General features: G+C 50.2%; 7 protein-coding genes across 7 annotated transcripts; 4 read left to right on the forward strand and 3 right to left on the reverse strand.

The window, feature by feature from the left end:
* Window positions 1-433: 433 nt before the first annotated feature.
* On the forward strand, window positions 434-1,423 carry FPRO_10870 (uncharacterized protein; the record flags this gene model as incomplete). The annotated part of the gene is made up of 1 exon (XM_031231880.1): window positions 434-1,423. One exon carries the CDS (start codon window positions 434-436, stop codon window positions 1,421-1,423), a length of 990 nt encoding a protein of 329 aa, XP_031081873.1.
* A 25-nt stretch (window positions 1,424-1,448) lies between these two features.
* On the reverse strand, window positions 1,449-2,632 carry FPRO_10871 (uncharacterized protein; the record flags this gene model as incomplete). Its single annotated transcript, XM_031231881.1, has 3 exons — window positions 1,449-1,964; window positions 2,027-2,559; window positions 2,617-2,632. The coding sequence occupies 3 exons, from the start codon at window positions 2,630-2,632 to the stop codon at window positions 1,449-1,451; spliced, it is 1,065 nt and encodes a 354-aa protein (XP_031081874.1).
* Window positions 2,633-3,105: 473 nt separating this feature from the next.
* On the forward strand, window positions 3,106-4,401 carry FPRO_10872 (uncharacterized protein; the record flags this gene model as incomplete). Its single annotated transcript, XM_031231882.1, has 3 exons — window positions 3,106-3,320; window positions 3,386-3,490; window positions 3,612-4,401. The coding sequence occupies 3 exons, from the start codon at window positions 3,106-3,108 to the stop codon at window positions 4,399-4,401; spliced, it is 1,110 nt and encodes a 369-aa protein (XP_031081875.1).
* Window positions 4,402-4,787: 386 nt separating this feature from the next.
* FPRO_10873 (putative PHO85-cyclin-dependent protein kinase) lies at window positions 4,788-5,759 on the reverse strand (the record flags this gene model as incomplete). Its single annotated transcript, XM_031231884.1, has 1 exon — window positions 4,788-5,759. One exon carries the CDS (start codon window positions 5,757-5,759, stop codon window positions 4,788-4,790), a length of 972 nt encoding a protein of 323 aa, XP_031081876.1.
* Window positions 5,760-6,961: 1,202 nt separating this feature from the next.
* FPRO_10874 (uncharacterized protein) lies at window positions 6,962-9,021 on the forward strand (the record flags this gene model as incomplete). The annotated part of the gene is made up of 4 exons (XM_031231885.1): window positions 6,962-7,577; window positions 7,634-7,881; window positions 7,934-8,078; window positions 8,129-9,021. 4 exons carry the CDS (start codon window positions 6,962-6,964, stop codon window positions 9,019-9,021), a joined length of 1,902 nt encoding a protein of 633 aa, XP_031081877.1.
* Window positions 9,022-9,314: 293 nt separating this feature from the next.
* On the reverse strand, window positions 9,315-10,020 carry FPRO_10875 (uncharacterized protein; the record flags this gene model as incomplete). The annotated part of the gene is made up of 2 exons (XM_031231886.1): window positions 9,315-9,763; window positions 9,822-10,020. The coding sequence occupies 2 exons, from the start codon at window positions 10,018-10,020 to the stop codon at window positions 9,315-9,317; spliced, it is 648 nt and encodes a 215-aa protein (XP_031081878.1).
* Window positions 10,021-10,570: 550 nt separating this feature from the next.
* On the forward strand, window positions 10,571-12,234 carry FPRO_10876 (related to beta tubulins; the record flags this gene model as incomplete). Its single annotated transcript, XM_031231887.1, has 4 exons — window positions 10,571-10,642; window positions 10,697-10,896; window positions 10,956-11,918; window positions 11,970-12,234. The coding sequence occupies 4 exons, from the start codon at window positions 10,571-10,573 to the stop codon at window positions 12,232-12,234; spliced, it is 1,500 nt and encodes a 499-aa protein (XP_031081879.1).
* Between the last annotated feature and the right edge of the window lie 261 nt (window positions 12,235-12,495).

Here is a 12,495-nt window from a genome sequence, read left to right on the forward strand (position 1 = left end):
GAGGAGATACCAAACACTATTATTATTTGTGACGAGGAGTATTGTACAGCGGGATCTGGAAGGCTTTGCTTTTGTATGAGAAAAACAATAATGTTATGAGTCTCCCCTGTCTACTCCGTACCTAATAAGTACAAGTATAAGGTACCTGTCTATCCGTCATGCCTCGCAACATGGGTCACATGCGGCGACTGGAGGATGATGGGGCCGCGCCGAGGTTGGCTTATGACGTCGTGAATGCGATAGCGCGCGCCGCTCATTATTACGGTCTTGTAATACCAAACAGGGCTACTTACTTTATTTACATGCGGCTCAACATCCATAGTGCCTCGCTCGAGACTCTTCTTTCACATCATGCACGTGCGCGTGCCTTTCAGCTATCATCACTTCGTTTCACGGCATTGATTAGCATTCTCAGTATCTTGATCCTGTTACAATGTCGTCTCAGCAGGCTCTCAATGCCCTTGGCCACGCCGTATCTGGCTCTGTAGGGACGGCCATATCAACAGCATCACTGTACCCATTGGACCTGGTTACGACTCGACTCAAGGCGCAACGAAAGACGGGAGGCTCTACAGGCGACTACGATGGTGTCGTTTCAGCTTTCAAAGGCATCCCCGCCAACGAAGGAGGGATCAAGGCACTGTACAGTGGACTGGGAACGGATGTGGCCAAGTCGGTCGTGGACAGTTTTCTATTCTTTGGATTCTACAACTATCTACGCCCTCGACATCGCAAACCCAAGATTGTCGAAGAGCTTCTTGTGGGCGCCGTCGCTGGAGGGTGCGCTAGAGCTCTCACCACCCCCATCTCGAATGTTGTCACGCGGAAGCAGATGTTGGGGAGTGATCAGTCGCTTCTGGAGATTCTCTCCGAGATTAGAAAGGAAAGCGGATTGCTAGGTCTCTGGTCTGGCTACTCGGCTACCCTGATGCTCACTCTGAATCCCAGCATCACCTTCTTTGTCAATCGACGGCTAGCAGCGCGGATCTTGCCAGCCCTCGAAGAAGAGGACTTTCCAGTGGCATGGATCGCCTTTTTGATTGCCGCCTCGAGCAAAGCTACTGCCACTGCCATCACATATCCTTTCCAGACAGGCAAGACGCGCCTTCAAATGGCGGGCAGCTCCTTGAGCACGGCGGACGCTGATGTAGAGGCACGGCAGAGCGGAAATTCGAAGCGACAGCATGTACTGCGGAGGATGCTTGATCTTCTCAATCAGTCCATATTTGGCGTCATTATTCGCATCATTACCAACGAGGGTATGGAAGCACTCTACGCTGGACTTCAGGGAGAGCTCCTCAAGAGCTTCTTCAGTCACGGATTGACGATGCTCACCAAGGGCGTAATTCATCGGTTTGTTGTTCGTGTATGGGTAATGATGCTGTTGCCCTATTTGCGACAGCGAAGTCTGCGGATGAGGTGATGGGATGTGGTTCAGCGCAAGAGTCTCAACATTGGAAAGCAACGCTCGATCGCTCCACGGTGTTTCCTCCGTGAGCTGAAAAGCCTGTCCCCTCGGACTGGAGGGCTATTAAGCCAGGTATCAAAGATCCAGGGCCGGTATCTGTCTTGTGTGACTTGGAGGTTAGAGGTACGTCGCAGACGTAGCAGGTCAGGGGTTGGACATCCTCAGAAGATGGCATTTTGGATGATGAGATCATGAACTGTTTAACGCAACTGTGACACAAAACGTGACCGCACTCTCTGGACATCATGGGATTGGAGGCGTTTGTGAGCATCTTTAAGCATGATGGGCAAGTCCTCTGCTTGCCCTTTGACGTTTCCTCTTCGTTGAAGTTGATTGTGATGAGATTTTGCATGGTGATAGGGTGGGGACTGTCGGATGCAGATGCTGGACATGTTGGTACGGTCTTGTCTTTCTTCGCAACTGGCGGGAGTTTGCTAGATTGGGCGTCTGGTGTAAGCGATGGAGTCCAGAATGATGGGAGATGTGGTTTCGCAGCCTGTACGATAGGGAGCCAAGTTAACACAGAATACTACACCGCTGTAGGGTTGAGATTCTTGCCTTTTCCTCTTCCAGCGCTTTCCTGGCTTTGACCTTGTCTTCGCGCGCAATGCGATCCAGTTCATCTTTGTCGAGTTCAAACTTACGCTTCGTACCTCCTATTACCAAAGCTTGCGAGTTCGAATCGCCGATTGTCGCATCCACCCTTTCATCTTCGGTCTTGGCTACGTTTGGCTTGTTCTTGCGATCGAGACCAGCCTGCGTCAACTCAAAGTCTTGGATGGCGCGCTCGCGATCCAGCTCATCCTCGTGCGCTTTTTGCTTAGCGGCCTCTTCCTCAGCAGCGGCGCGCGCCTTCTGGGCGCGTTTGATTTCCTTCTTCTGCGTGAGTATGTTCGATAGTACGCATTCGCGGCAGAATATATCGCCGCGTCGGCATGAGACAGGTTCGCGGGCAATGTTGAGACACAGGCCACACGAGCCAAACGGGAGGAAGGAGTCGCGGTGAAGGCGAGCGGACGAAGATGACCAGTGTGATTTTGCGAGGGCTCGTTCGTGAGAGGTGAAGACTGGACGGGAGGTGTTTCGTTTACCTGATTGATTGATTAATTCGTAAGGCAACCGTTATGATTCTATCATGAGAAACGTACTGTGAGCTGACACCATGACAATATCTGGCTCAGGAGGAGCTCTGTTGTCGTTGGTAGAAACTGGTAGAGGAGTATTCTATGTCGCAGCGTATTGCAGCTCGTAGATATGAGTTCAATGGGGTTGAGAAAGACCACAGACGACAAGAACAAATCTAAAGTAATGGATGTTGAAATAAAAGTTGAGGTAGACCTCAACTTAATTTTTATTCTAACGTAAGGCAGCTGCAATACAACCCCAAGACATGCCTTAGTTAAAAGGCAGGTTAGTAGGCACACCATGTCATTTCTACAGGGTAAGCAAACAGGAAAAAAGTTGGAGGTGGGTCTATTACGAGCCGCTTCTCTCCGATCAAACACTTGGTACGTACGTATAAAGCACTTGTCTAGGTACTACCAAGACTTGTCTTTTCCCATTCAACGAATACTCGTTTTTCAATATTGTCTCGTTTTTACAATGATGATCTGATATCTTATCAAGGCTTCGTTACCATGTCAGATTCTGAACCTCCTGCGCAGCCAAGTCTGCCATGGCGCATTGCCTCAGCGACTGTCATGGGCTCCGTTGGCGCATTCGCAAGAGTATTTATGAACGGTTTTAATACCCTCGAGGTCACAGGCCTGCAAGGGCTTCTCGGGGTTCTTGACCGTAGGAAAAGGGAAGGGCGTGAGCGCGGGCTGCTCACAGTGTGCAATCATGTAGCAGTGTATGTCATGTCATGGCAATCCAACACTACGTACGGCCCATGCTAACAGTATATAATGCATACAGACTTGACGATCCTCTTATTTGGGGCATGCTACCAATGCGGTACTTCTTTGACGCAGTCAACATGAGATGGGGTCTTGGGGCGCATGACATATGTTTCAAGAATAAGTGAGTCTTGAAGATCAATAAATGAGAGAGAGAGAGAGAGAGAGAGAGAGAGAGAGAGTGTGTGTGTGTGTGTGTGTGAGTGAGTGAGCGAGCATTGGCTGACGACTCAAATAAATCACAGAGCCACTTCGACATTCTTCAGTCTTGGTCAGGTTTTGCCCACTCACAGATTATGGTACTCTCCCTATGGTGGTCTATACCAGCCAACCATGACACAAGCCATCAAGCTGCTGTCGGGCCCATCACCAGCTTCATGGTCTACAGCCTCTGACTCTCCTCTCTCTGCAACCCCTGCTTCGACAAGACCTCCACCGGTTCCCCAACCACTCTTCTTCTCCACAAACGGTGTCGATCGATTTACAGCACCGTCTGCCTACTCAGCCTATCGAAATGCCTGGGTTCACGTATTTCCAGAAGCTTGTTGTCACCAAAGTCCGGAAAGCGGATTGCGCTACTTCAAATGGGGTGTATCTCGCCTGATCCTCGAATCTGACCCGGCTCCAGAGTTCATCCCCATGTTCGTCCATGGTACCCAGCACATTATGGCCGAGGATAGAGGATGGCCCAGATGGGCGCCTCGTGTTGGAAAGACGGTCAAAATAGTGATAGGCGAGCCGACCGACGTTGATCAGCTCTTCGGTCTGCAGCGGGCAGCATGGCGCAAGCTTGTTGCCAAAGGTGACCCAGAACTACTCCGAAATAGCCCAGAGGCTACGGAGTTAAGAATATCAGTGGCCAGGAGAGTAAGAGATGAGGTCGAGAAACTGAGAGAACGCGCAGGCTTCCCTGCGGAAAAGGACGAAACACCAGCTCTCGCGGAAACATGGGCCAAAGATCCTCTCCGCACAAAATTTAAGAGCCCAGTCGATGGCAGTCTTGTCAACAGACACGGGCCAAAAGAACACCCATGAGTATTAAAGTCATACATTTCGCTCGTAGGATTATAGACTAAAACCAGGAGGGTCAACCCCTCCAACCCCCCTGACACCTGAGGTACTCACTCATACTCAACATCAGTTGTTGACAGGAATGAAAAGAGAGAAGAAAAAAATGACGAATCAAGACACCGACATACGCTGCTGTCCCAAGATCAAATATCTCTCCTGTCCTGTCTAATTCATGCTGACCCTTAACTCCATCGTGCTGAGAAATAGTCGCCACGTAATATTACTGTGTTTTCTTCTTTTGGTTTGCAGTGAGACGCTGTTACTGAAACAGCTCGATTCAAAAACGCTGTGATCATGACGCAGCAAAACTAGAAATTTCGGTCTCTCGCCACTGGCGGCTGGGGCAAGTTCTAATACGCCTCGAAACCTTGAGTGGGAACAGCCTGGGGGTATCCGCGAGCCTGCGCCTGGAGAGCCTGCTGCTGAGGGTGCATCATAAGGTCGTTGAACCAAACGTGCTGAAGGGCATCATGGGCACTGATCCTCAGCTCTGGTCGAAGCTGTAGCATTCGCTGCAGCAGGTCGATACCGTTGGGGTCAATCGCCGGGAGGATGTTTCGAAGATCTTGAGTGGCGTACATATGGAATGTAGGCTTGTACTCGGGGAACTGCGTGATACCGGGCCAGGTACGCTCTGTTGGTGTTCCCATTATGCGGAAAATGCGGATGATCTGGTCTTCGTTTGTGGTTCCGGGGAACAGAGGTCGACCGGTAAACATCTCGGCCATGATGCAGCCCGCGGACCAGATGTCGATACTGGTGTTGTATGTTCGGCTGCCGAGGAGGACGTCGGGGGCGCGGTACCATAGGGTGACGACCTCGTTGGAGAAGGTGTTGACGGGGATACCAAAGGCGCGGGCAAGGCCGAAATCGCCGAGCTTCAAAACGCCCTTGCTGTTGATGAGCAAGTTCTGGGGCTTGAGATCGCGGTGAAGAACACGATTTTGGTGACAGAAGTCGATGCCCTTGAGGAGCTGGTACATGAAGGACTTGATGGTGGTAGGCTTGAGGGCGCCGCGATCACCATGAGTGTCCATGTACCTCTTTAGATCGCCGTCCATGTACTCAAAGACGAGCATGAGTTTGTTCTCGGTGTGTATAACATCGTGCAGCCCAACAATATTCTCGTGCTTGAGCTCCTTCATCAACGAAATCTCTCGGATGGCAGTCGACGGTGTTCCCTCTTCGGAGTCGAGGTGGATTTCCTTGAGCGCCACAAGCTCTCCAGTCTGTCTGTTGCGGCCCTTGAAGACGGTGGCATAGGTGCCTTCACCGAGCTTCTCTAGCTGCTGGAACGAGCTGGGGTGTCGCTTTCCGTCCATGTTGAGGTTGAGGTGAGGGTACGAGATGATATCAGTCTGATGCGGGTAGAGTTTGAAAAGCGAACGAGGATGTGTGGGTATTGGCTGATGATGGCGTGTCACCGATTTCGACTTGGGTGAGGATTGTCGACAATCTGTAGGAGAGAAAGATTATGCGAGTGGAGGTAAAGGGTGGGTTGTGGGCAGTGGCTACTGTTTGCTTCTATTTCTTGATATTTTGGGTTTATTTTGTTGATGACTCACAAACTCTGCCCTTGATAGAGAGTATGTATTTGGGGGTTCCGCCCTTTAGGTTGGTCTCACTTTTTTTTTAATTAAAAAATATCCTTTTCGAGTCGTACCCTTTGCTTGCGGTAGGTGACTTTTTGGATGAATGGAGGGGGCCTGGGGGGATGGAAAGGGAGGGGATGTCGATAGGTACCCAAACAGAAGAGGCTGCTGGAACGGTCCCATCTCCTAGGGAGGGGTTGGAGGAATCGACAGAACCTTAGGGGAAGAGAGTCTGGAATTGATCTACTAACTTATTGAACCCGATGCCTAGTAGTAGGCCATTGATTGAAACACGGGCCAAAAACCAAGGTGCGAGCCAGTAACAGCATAATTGGTGATATATAATATATAGTGATATTCTTTACATTTCTTTTGTTAAACAAGGCATCTAAAGTATAGATGTTACGGGGCTGATCTTGGTCTACAACAGTGGACCTAGGTATGGGTGCTTATAACGGGTGTCAATCATGCCTCAAGCTCATCACGGGGGCTTATTAGTGCTATGGATTAAGCGCTGGCGCACTTGGTAGGTGGGGGGGTGCATGGGCCCCCACCTACCAAGTATGGCATTTTACCCCATGAATCAATAAGACGATTTGACGGGATATATTTGTTGAGGCTACTTTACCATACCTCCTTACCTTATCCAACTGAGTTTGGACTTTTAAAAACAATCGTCATCGAGCTACACAATCCATCCATCCCGCATTTCCCGTGTTTCTTCTTAACATCTTCACTGCTTGCCGCTCGCTGTGTTACGCCTTCGAATGCAAATACATACGTACTCCTGTTCTCCTACGAGGCACCGTGACATGAACAAAGACAGCTTGCCCCTTATCAGAACTGCACTTTACCTTAACACCCCTGCATCCGCCGTATAAGCACAGCACAGCATAGCACGCTGCCTCGGACCCCTCCAACCACATACAACAATGAGACCTGTCTTGCCTACGAATCATCCTCTCAACACTCGGTCCTCAGACCGGCCTGACAGCTTGGTACGCCCTTCTTCGACTGTACCTACTGCCTGTTTCATCACCACAGAGGCCGACCTTGACGCTCGCCGAGATCGCTCCCGTCCGCGGCTACGCCAGCAAAGTGATCAGCGCAAGTGTAGTCGTAACTCGCGCCGGCCTTCAACCCCGCGTCAACGACGTTCGCCTCCTCGTACCGGCCGTAAGCCTGCGTATCCCGCATCGGAGTCTGACGATTCAGAGGATTCTTCTGTTGAATCTGTTGTCGAAAAAGACTCCTTGAATTTACCGTCGCAGCCAAGCACTCCCTCTCTGATCGGTCTTTCGCATTCTGGTTCTGTCATGAGCATCTCGTCGCAAAGCTACTCCCTAGCAGGTCCCTCCGTCGACGCCCATAGCGACTTGATCCATGATGATGTCTCCTTACCCGTAACAGATCAGGCAGATAGTCAAGAAAACCAAAGCACGGTTCCCCAGCTTATCATGCCGAGCTTGATGGTTCCACGACGTCGTCCTTTCTCGGAAGTAGGTAAATCTCTGGGCAAGCTAAAGATCATGGTCGCTGGGCAATGCGGTAAGTACATCAACAGAATACCCATCAGTGGCGGTTTTGACGAACGACTTCAATAGGTATTGGGAAAACTTCCCTCATTAAGACTCTGGCAGAACGTTGCAAGCACATCGTTCACATGGATCCGATAGAGAATCACAGTGCGGTGCATGCTACTGAAACATATGCTAGTTCGCGCCCCCAGCCATGGTGGCGGTCTGATTCTGAACTCGCTGTTACAGCACGGAGGCGGATCTCTACCACTGGTGATGTCCTTGATAGGAATGTATGCTTTGTTGAAAGCCCAGGCCGCCGACCAGGTGCCTCTGTACGTACCCGGACCACCCGCCTTAGATTATCACATCCTAACAATAACTCAGGGCTCGTGGCGTGATCTTCATTATGTCGAATCTCATTTGGCATCTCTGATGAATAAGCCCATGGCTGATTCGGATCTGTTCACCTTGGTCAACTCTGGCGGCGAGCCAGTCGTGGACGCTCTGCTCTACCTGATTCCCCACAGCGGTAAGTTCATCCAGTTTCGTATGCCCACCGCGTTTGCTAATGAGTTCCAGGCCTTGTACGAGAGGATGTCGAGTACATCAAACGCGCTCAGCGCATGACTAACGTAATCCCAGTTCTTACTAGGGTTGATGAGCTTGCACCAGAGGAAATCAAGCACATCAAACAGCAAGTTGTGAAGAGTCTGGTTGATAAGGATGTTGATTACTTCTCCTTTGCAGGGCCTGGCGACTCAGAGGAGACCAAGTGTGTATATGCCGTTTCTACCGAAGCCCAGCCGGACTACCATACTATGGACGCAAGTACCCTTATGGACTCGGAATACATCCCGCCGCTTTTGCCTACAGACTTGGGCCGACTCGTCGACCACGTCTTTTCTCTGGACGGTAGCGCTCGATTACGGCACTCTGCAGCGGTGAAATGCATCCAATGGCGACGTGATCACGGCGATAATTTGCTTCAAAATGCCTTGTCGAGCGGAGCCTTAGTCTCTCGATCTATTCCGGAGAGGGCCATGAGATTAAGGTCCTTCAGGCGGACCCCGAGCTGGGATCGGCTGGAGCTCTATAACTGGGCGAATAACCTGCGCCAGAGTCTTCAATCCGAGAGATTATACCATCTGATGGAAGAGAGGGCCATTTCAAACGCTGTGGCGAAGCAGTCGAGTCTAGTCTACGTCCCCGGCAACGGCAAGAAAAAGACGCAGTCTAAGAAACGGAAAGCTCCTCAACCTACACACCAGGATCCGCTTGGCCTCTTGGAGATGGGGGGAGGTCTCAAGCAGAAAGGGATGCTTGCTCTAGAAATGGTGAGCAGTGTTGGCCTGGTTGGTTTGGTGGCTTCCAAGATCATGCACACCGGCTGGTCTGACGGGATTTGTTCTGTTGTTGCATCACGAAGAAGAAACATAGAGGTTGGACGGCTGAGCATGGTCTTGTCTTTCTAGATGGCGAAACATGGTATTGCAGCCTGCTGAAACACGTACGGACCAGCGCCATCGTCTGCGCTCCACCATTATGCTCTCGTTCAAAGGCCAGGACAAGAAGCGGGTACGAGTACTGTTCGTGTACTGGAGCAATATATCATGATACAAGATACCCTATAAATATCACACACATATATTGGACTTTGACGGCCCCCGTCTAGCACATATTGGTGACAGTGGTGCTTAGTTTTGACACCTGACAACCCCTTTTTTGGGGCTATATATGCACACTGAGGTAAGTCCAACCTCGTCAGTTAGTGTTCATGACTTGAATGGCGCTTCTTCTCAGGGGGTGGGTGTCCAAGCGCAGTCATGGCAGCGTTGAGATCTGGCATATCATCGGCGGTTCTCGCTACATGAGCCCAGCGAATAGTTCCGTCGCGATCAACAGCAAAGGCACCGCTCGTCTGCCACCGCGAGCCACTCTCGGTTGGTCGATTCCAGATGCCTTCATTCTTTCCAAGGCTGAAGACGTTCCACAGCGTGAGAGGGTTAACAGCGTGCCACGTTGATGATATTCCGAGGCCCCATTTGGCATACAAGTCGCGCTCTTCATCAATCACAACATCGACGTTCCAGGTGCCGCCGACCAGGGGAAGCCATTTGTCTGTTGCTTCTTCTGAAGAGTGCGAGATGGCAACACAATGAACCCCTGGGACCTTATCGGATAGGTCGGCGAGAGCTCTGAACGTCTTTTCGGCGACTAGTTCGCAGTCAGTTAGCATCAGATGGTACAAGCGGGATGATAAGGGTTAAAATACAGGGACATCCACAATGACGGAGAAACACCACGAGAGTAGGTTTCCCGTCTGGAAGGCGAAGGTGTTGAGACCAGGGCGCTTTGGATCCAACCTCGACTGCAGGACCGACCTCTTTAGCTACGGGTGTCTTCCATGAGTCGAGTTCTTTCCAGAAGCCGGCATTGGCGTTGGCATCAACTGCAGCAGTTTCATGTGACATGATGTGGTAGAAACGTTATTGTTATGGTGTGTTATGATATGAGTATTTTAAGGCTCTAAATGTCTCGTGATATTAGAGCAAGGGAGATAACCAGGTACCTACTTACGTATAAGTGCGACCATTTTGTCAATGACATAATACAGTCAGTCACTCAGTCACTCACACCCATACACATACTCCCACCCACATATTTGTATGACCAACATACAAGGGAGAATGAGATATAATGCACTGGCCTTTTTGAATATCCCACTCAATCAGTATGATGCACGTTTCCAATACTTTATCGAATTCCAGAATTGATGATTAGATAAGCTGCCTAGGGTATCAACACATATAATTATCTTACCCACTCTATCCCTGTAGGGTAAGTAAGTACCTGTGCAGGTAGGTAGTCGCAGATATCTTCATCTATCAATCAAGACTTTGCATGTGAACTTTGACATTTCACATTCCTACACACAAACCTGGTCTTTGACTGCATCAGCTTTTATTGTATGTAATGCACACAGAAGACACACAAAAGTCTGTATAGGATCACGGTCCCCAAATGCGTGAAATCATCAGTCTTCAGCTCGGTCAGCTGAGTAACTATACGGCTACTCACTTCTGGAATGCCCAGGTAACATTAGTATTACAACCTATGCACACAACGCAATCACTCACCATAGTATAGGAGTCATACTTTACATACTCAGCCGACGAAAAGTCACCTATAGATCACAATGTTCATTGGCGGGCCGGTCTAGGTGCTGACGGCTCAGAAACATTTCTCCCACGAACAGTCATATACGATCTCAAAGGCGGTTTTGGCTCTTTACGCAAGATTAATGCACTGTATGAAGCTGGAGCCGAACCAGATCCTGCGGAATTATGGTAGGAACTCCTATTAATCATCCTATCGGTCAACACCATGCTAACTAACGCCCTCTCAGGTCAGGTCAATCAGTCGTTCACAAACAGGCGCCCATCAATCCAAGCGAGTACCAGCAGAGCCTCGATGCAGGTACTGAACCGGCACAACTGACAACCTCCAATGTGAGATACTGGTCCGATTTCTCACGAGTCTACTTCCATCCACGTTCACTGGTCCAGCTCTATGACTTTGAGCTCAACTCGACAACCATGCCCTTTGAGCGTTTCTCGATGGGCACAGAGCTCTTCTCGATGCTCGACAAGGAGCACGATCTTGTGGATCGAGACTTCAGGCCCTTTGCAGAAGAGTGTGACAGGATGCAGGGAATACAGGTCTTCACTACCATCGATGATGCTTGGGGTGGCTATGCATCCGCATATCTCGAGTCCTTGAGGGATGAGTTCCCGAAGACAACCATATGGACCTGGGGTCTTCAGAGCCCCTTGCTTGATATTCCCAGATTAAAGCGTCAACTTCGCCTTGCCAACGTCGCTCACAGTATCGAACAGCTTTGCACGCAGGCAACGACAGTTGTTCCTATGGCTTTACCCGAAGAGGACCTGTCAGCTGGCGTATCGTTGGATCGCCGCTCACCCTGGCACACATCTGCTGTCATGGCTGCAGCTATCGAAACGGCCACCTTACCTACACGTCAGGTACAAGGCTCTTCGGAGCAGCCAAGCTCTCTAGACGACCTGGCTGAGAGTCTGAACGTCAATGGCAATCAACCCCTGGCCAGCATCAGCATGTCATTGGCATCTGAAAAGGACTCACCGGAAGACAGCCGCATCAATGTCGACTTCTTCCAAATGGGGCGCACTTGGAGTCGACATCATATTGCTAGGTCGGATGCCCATAAGCATGTCTTCGGCGAACTCCGATCTTGCAGAGACCTGGACCCCCTTGGAAACGTTGATGAAGACGCCCCTAGACATCTTGCTCCTGGCGAACGCCCCATGATAGGCAATTCTGTTGTGCGCAAGTACGTTACTGCCTAGACCATGTGACTTGCTAAGTACTGATATTCGACTAGATATGATTCATCCCTCAGATTCCCGTTACTGGACGCCTACCCCCAAATCTACCCTCATCTCAGTAGCCATCCTGATGCCAGCATGCATACCACACTCTCCACAAACAGCTCATTAGTGCAACGGATCAGAAATTTGCGGTCGGACTCTGCTCGACTTGTACCGGTGAACGAAAGAGAGGATATTGGCAATGGATTGGCAGAACTGGCTGATGCCTACCAAGAAGGCTGGTTCAGTGGCAGTGATGATGACGACGACGACCTCTGATGCATCTGAAAGAGATGGCCATCAAATCCCAGTAAAGTCGAGCAATCTCGGGTACCATTCACATCTCAGGAATACGCGGGACAAAAACAAAAAGAGGTTTGGAGCAAGTCTCCTGAGGTTCATCGAGCCTCAAAAAATTTGTATTGATCTAGCATGGCCATTTCCTAGGTACAGATATAATATGAGGTTGCTGGAGGTCTTCAACGTTATCGACCCGGCGACTAGACAGTTCCCATTTTGGAGATATGTTGCTGCGAAGCA

Source organism: Fusarium proliferatum, assembly GCF_900067095.1.
Source record: "Fusarium proliferatum ET1 genome assembly, contig: FPRO_scaffold005, whole genome shotgun sequence".
Classification (NCBI taxonomy): Eukaryota; Fungi; Ascomycota; class Sordariomycetes; order Hypocreales; family Nectriaceae; genus Fusarium; species Fusarium proliferatum.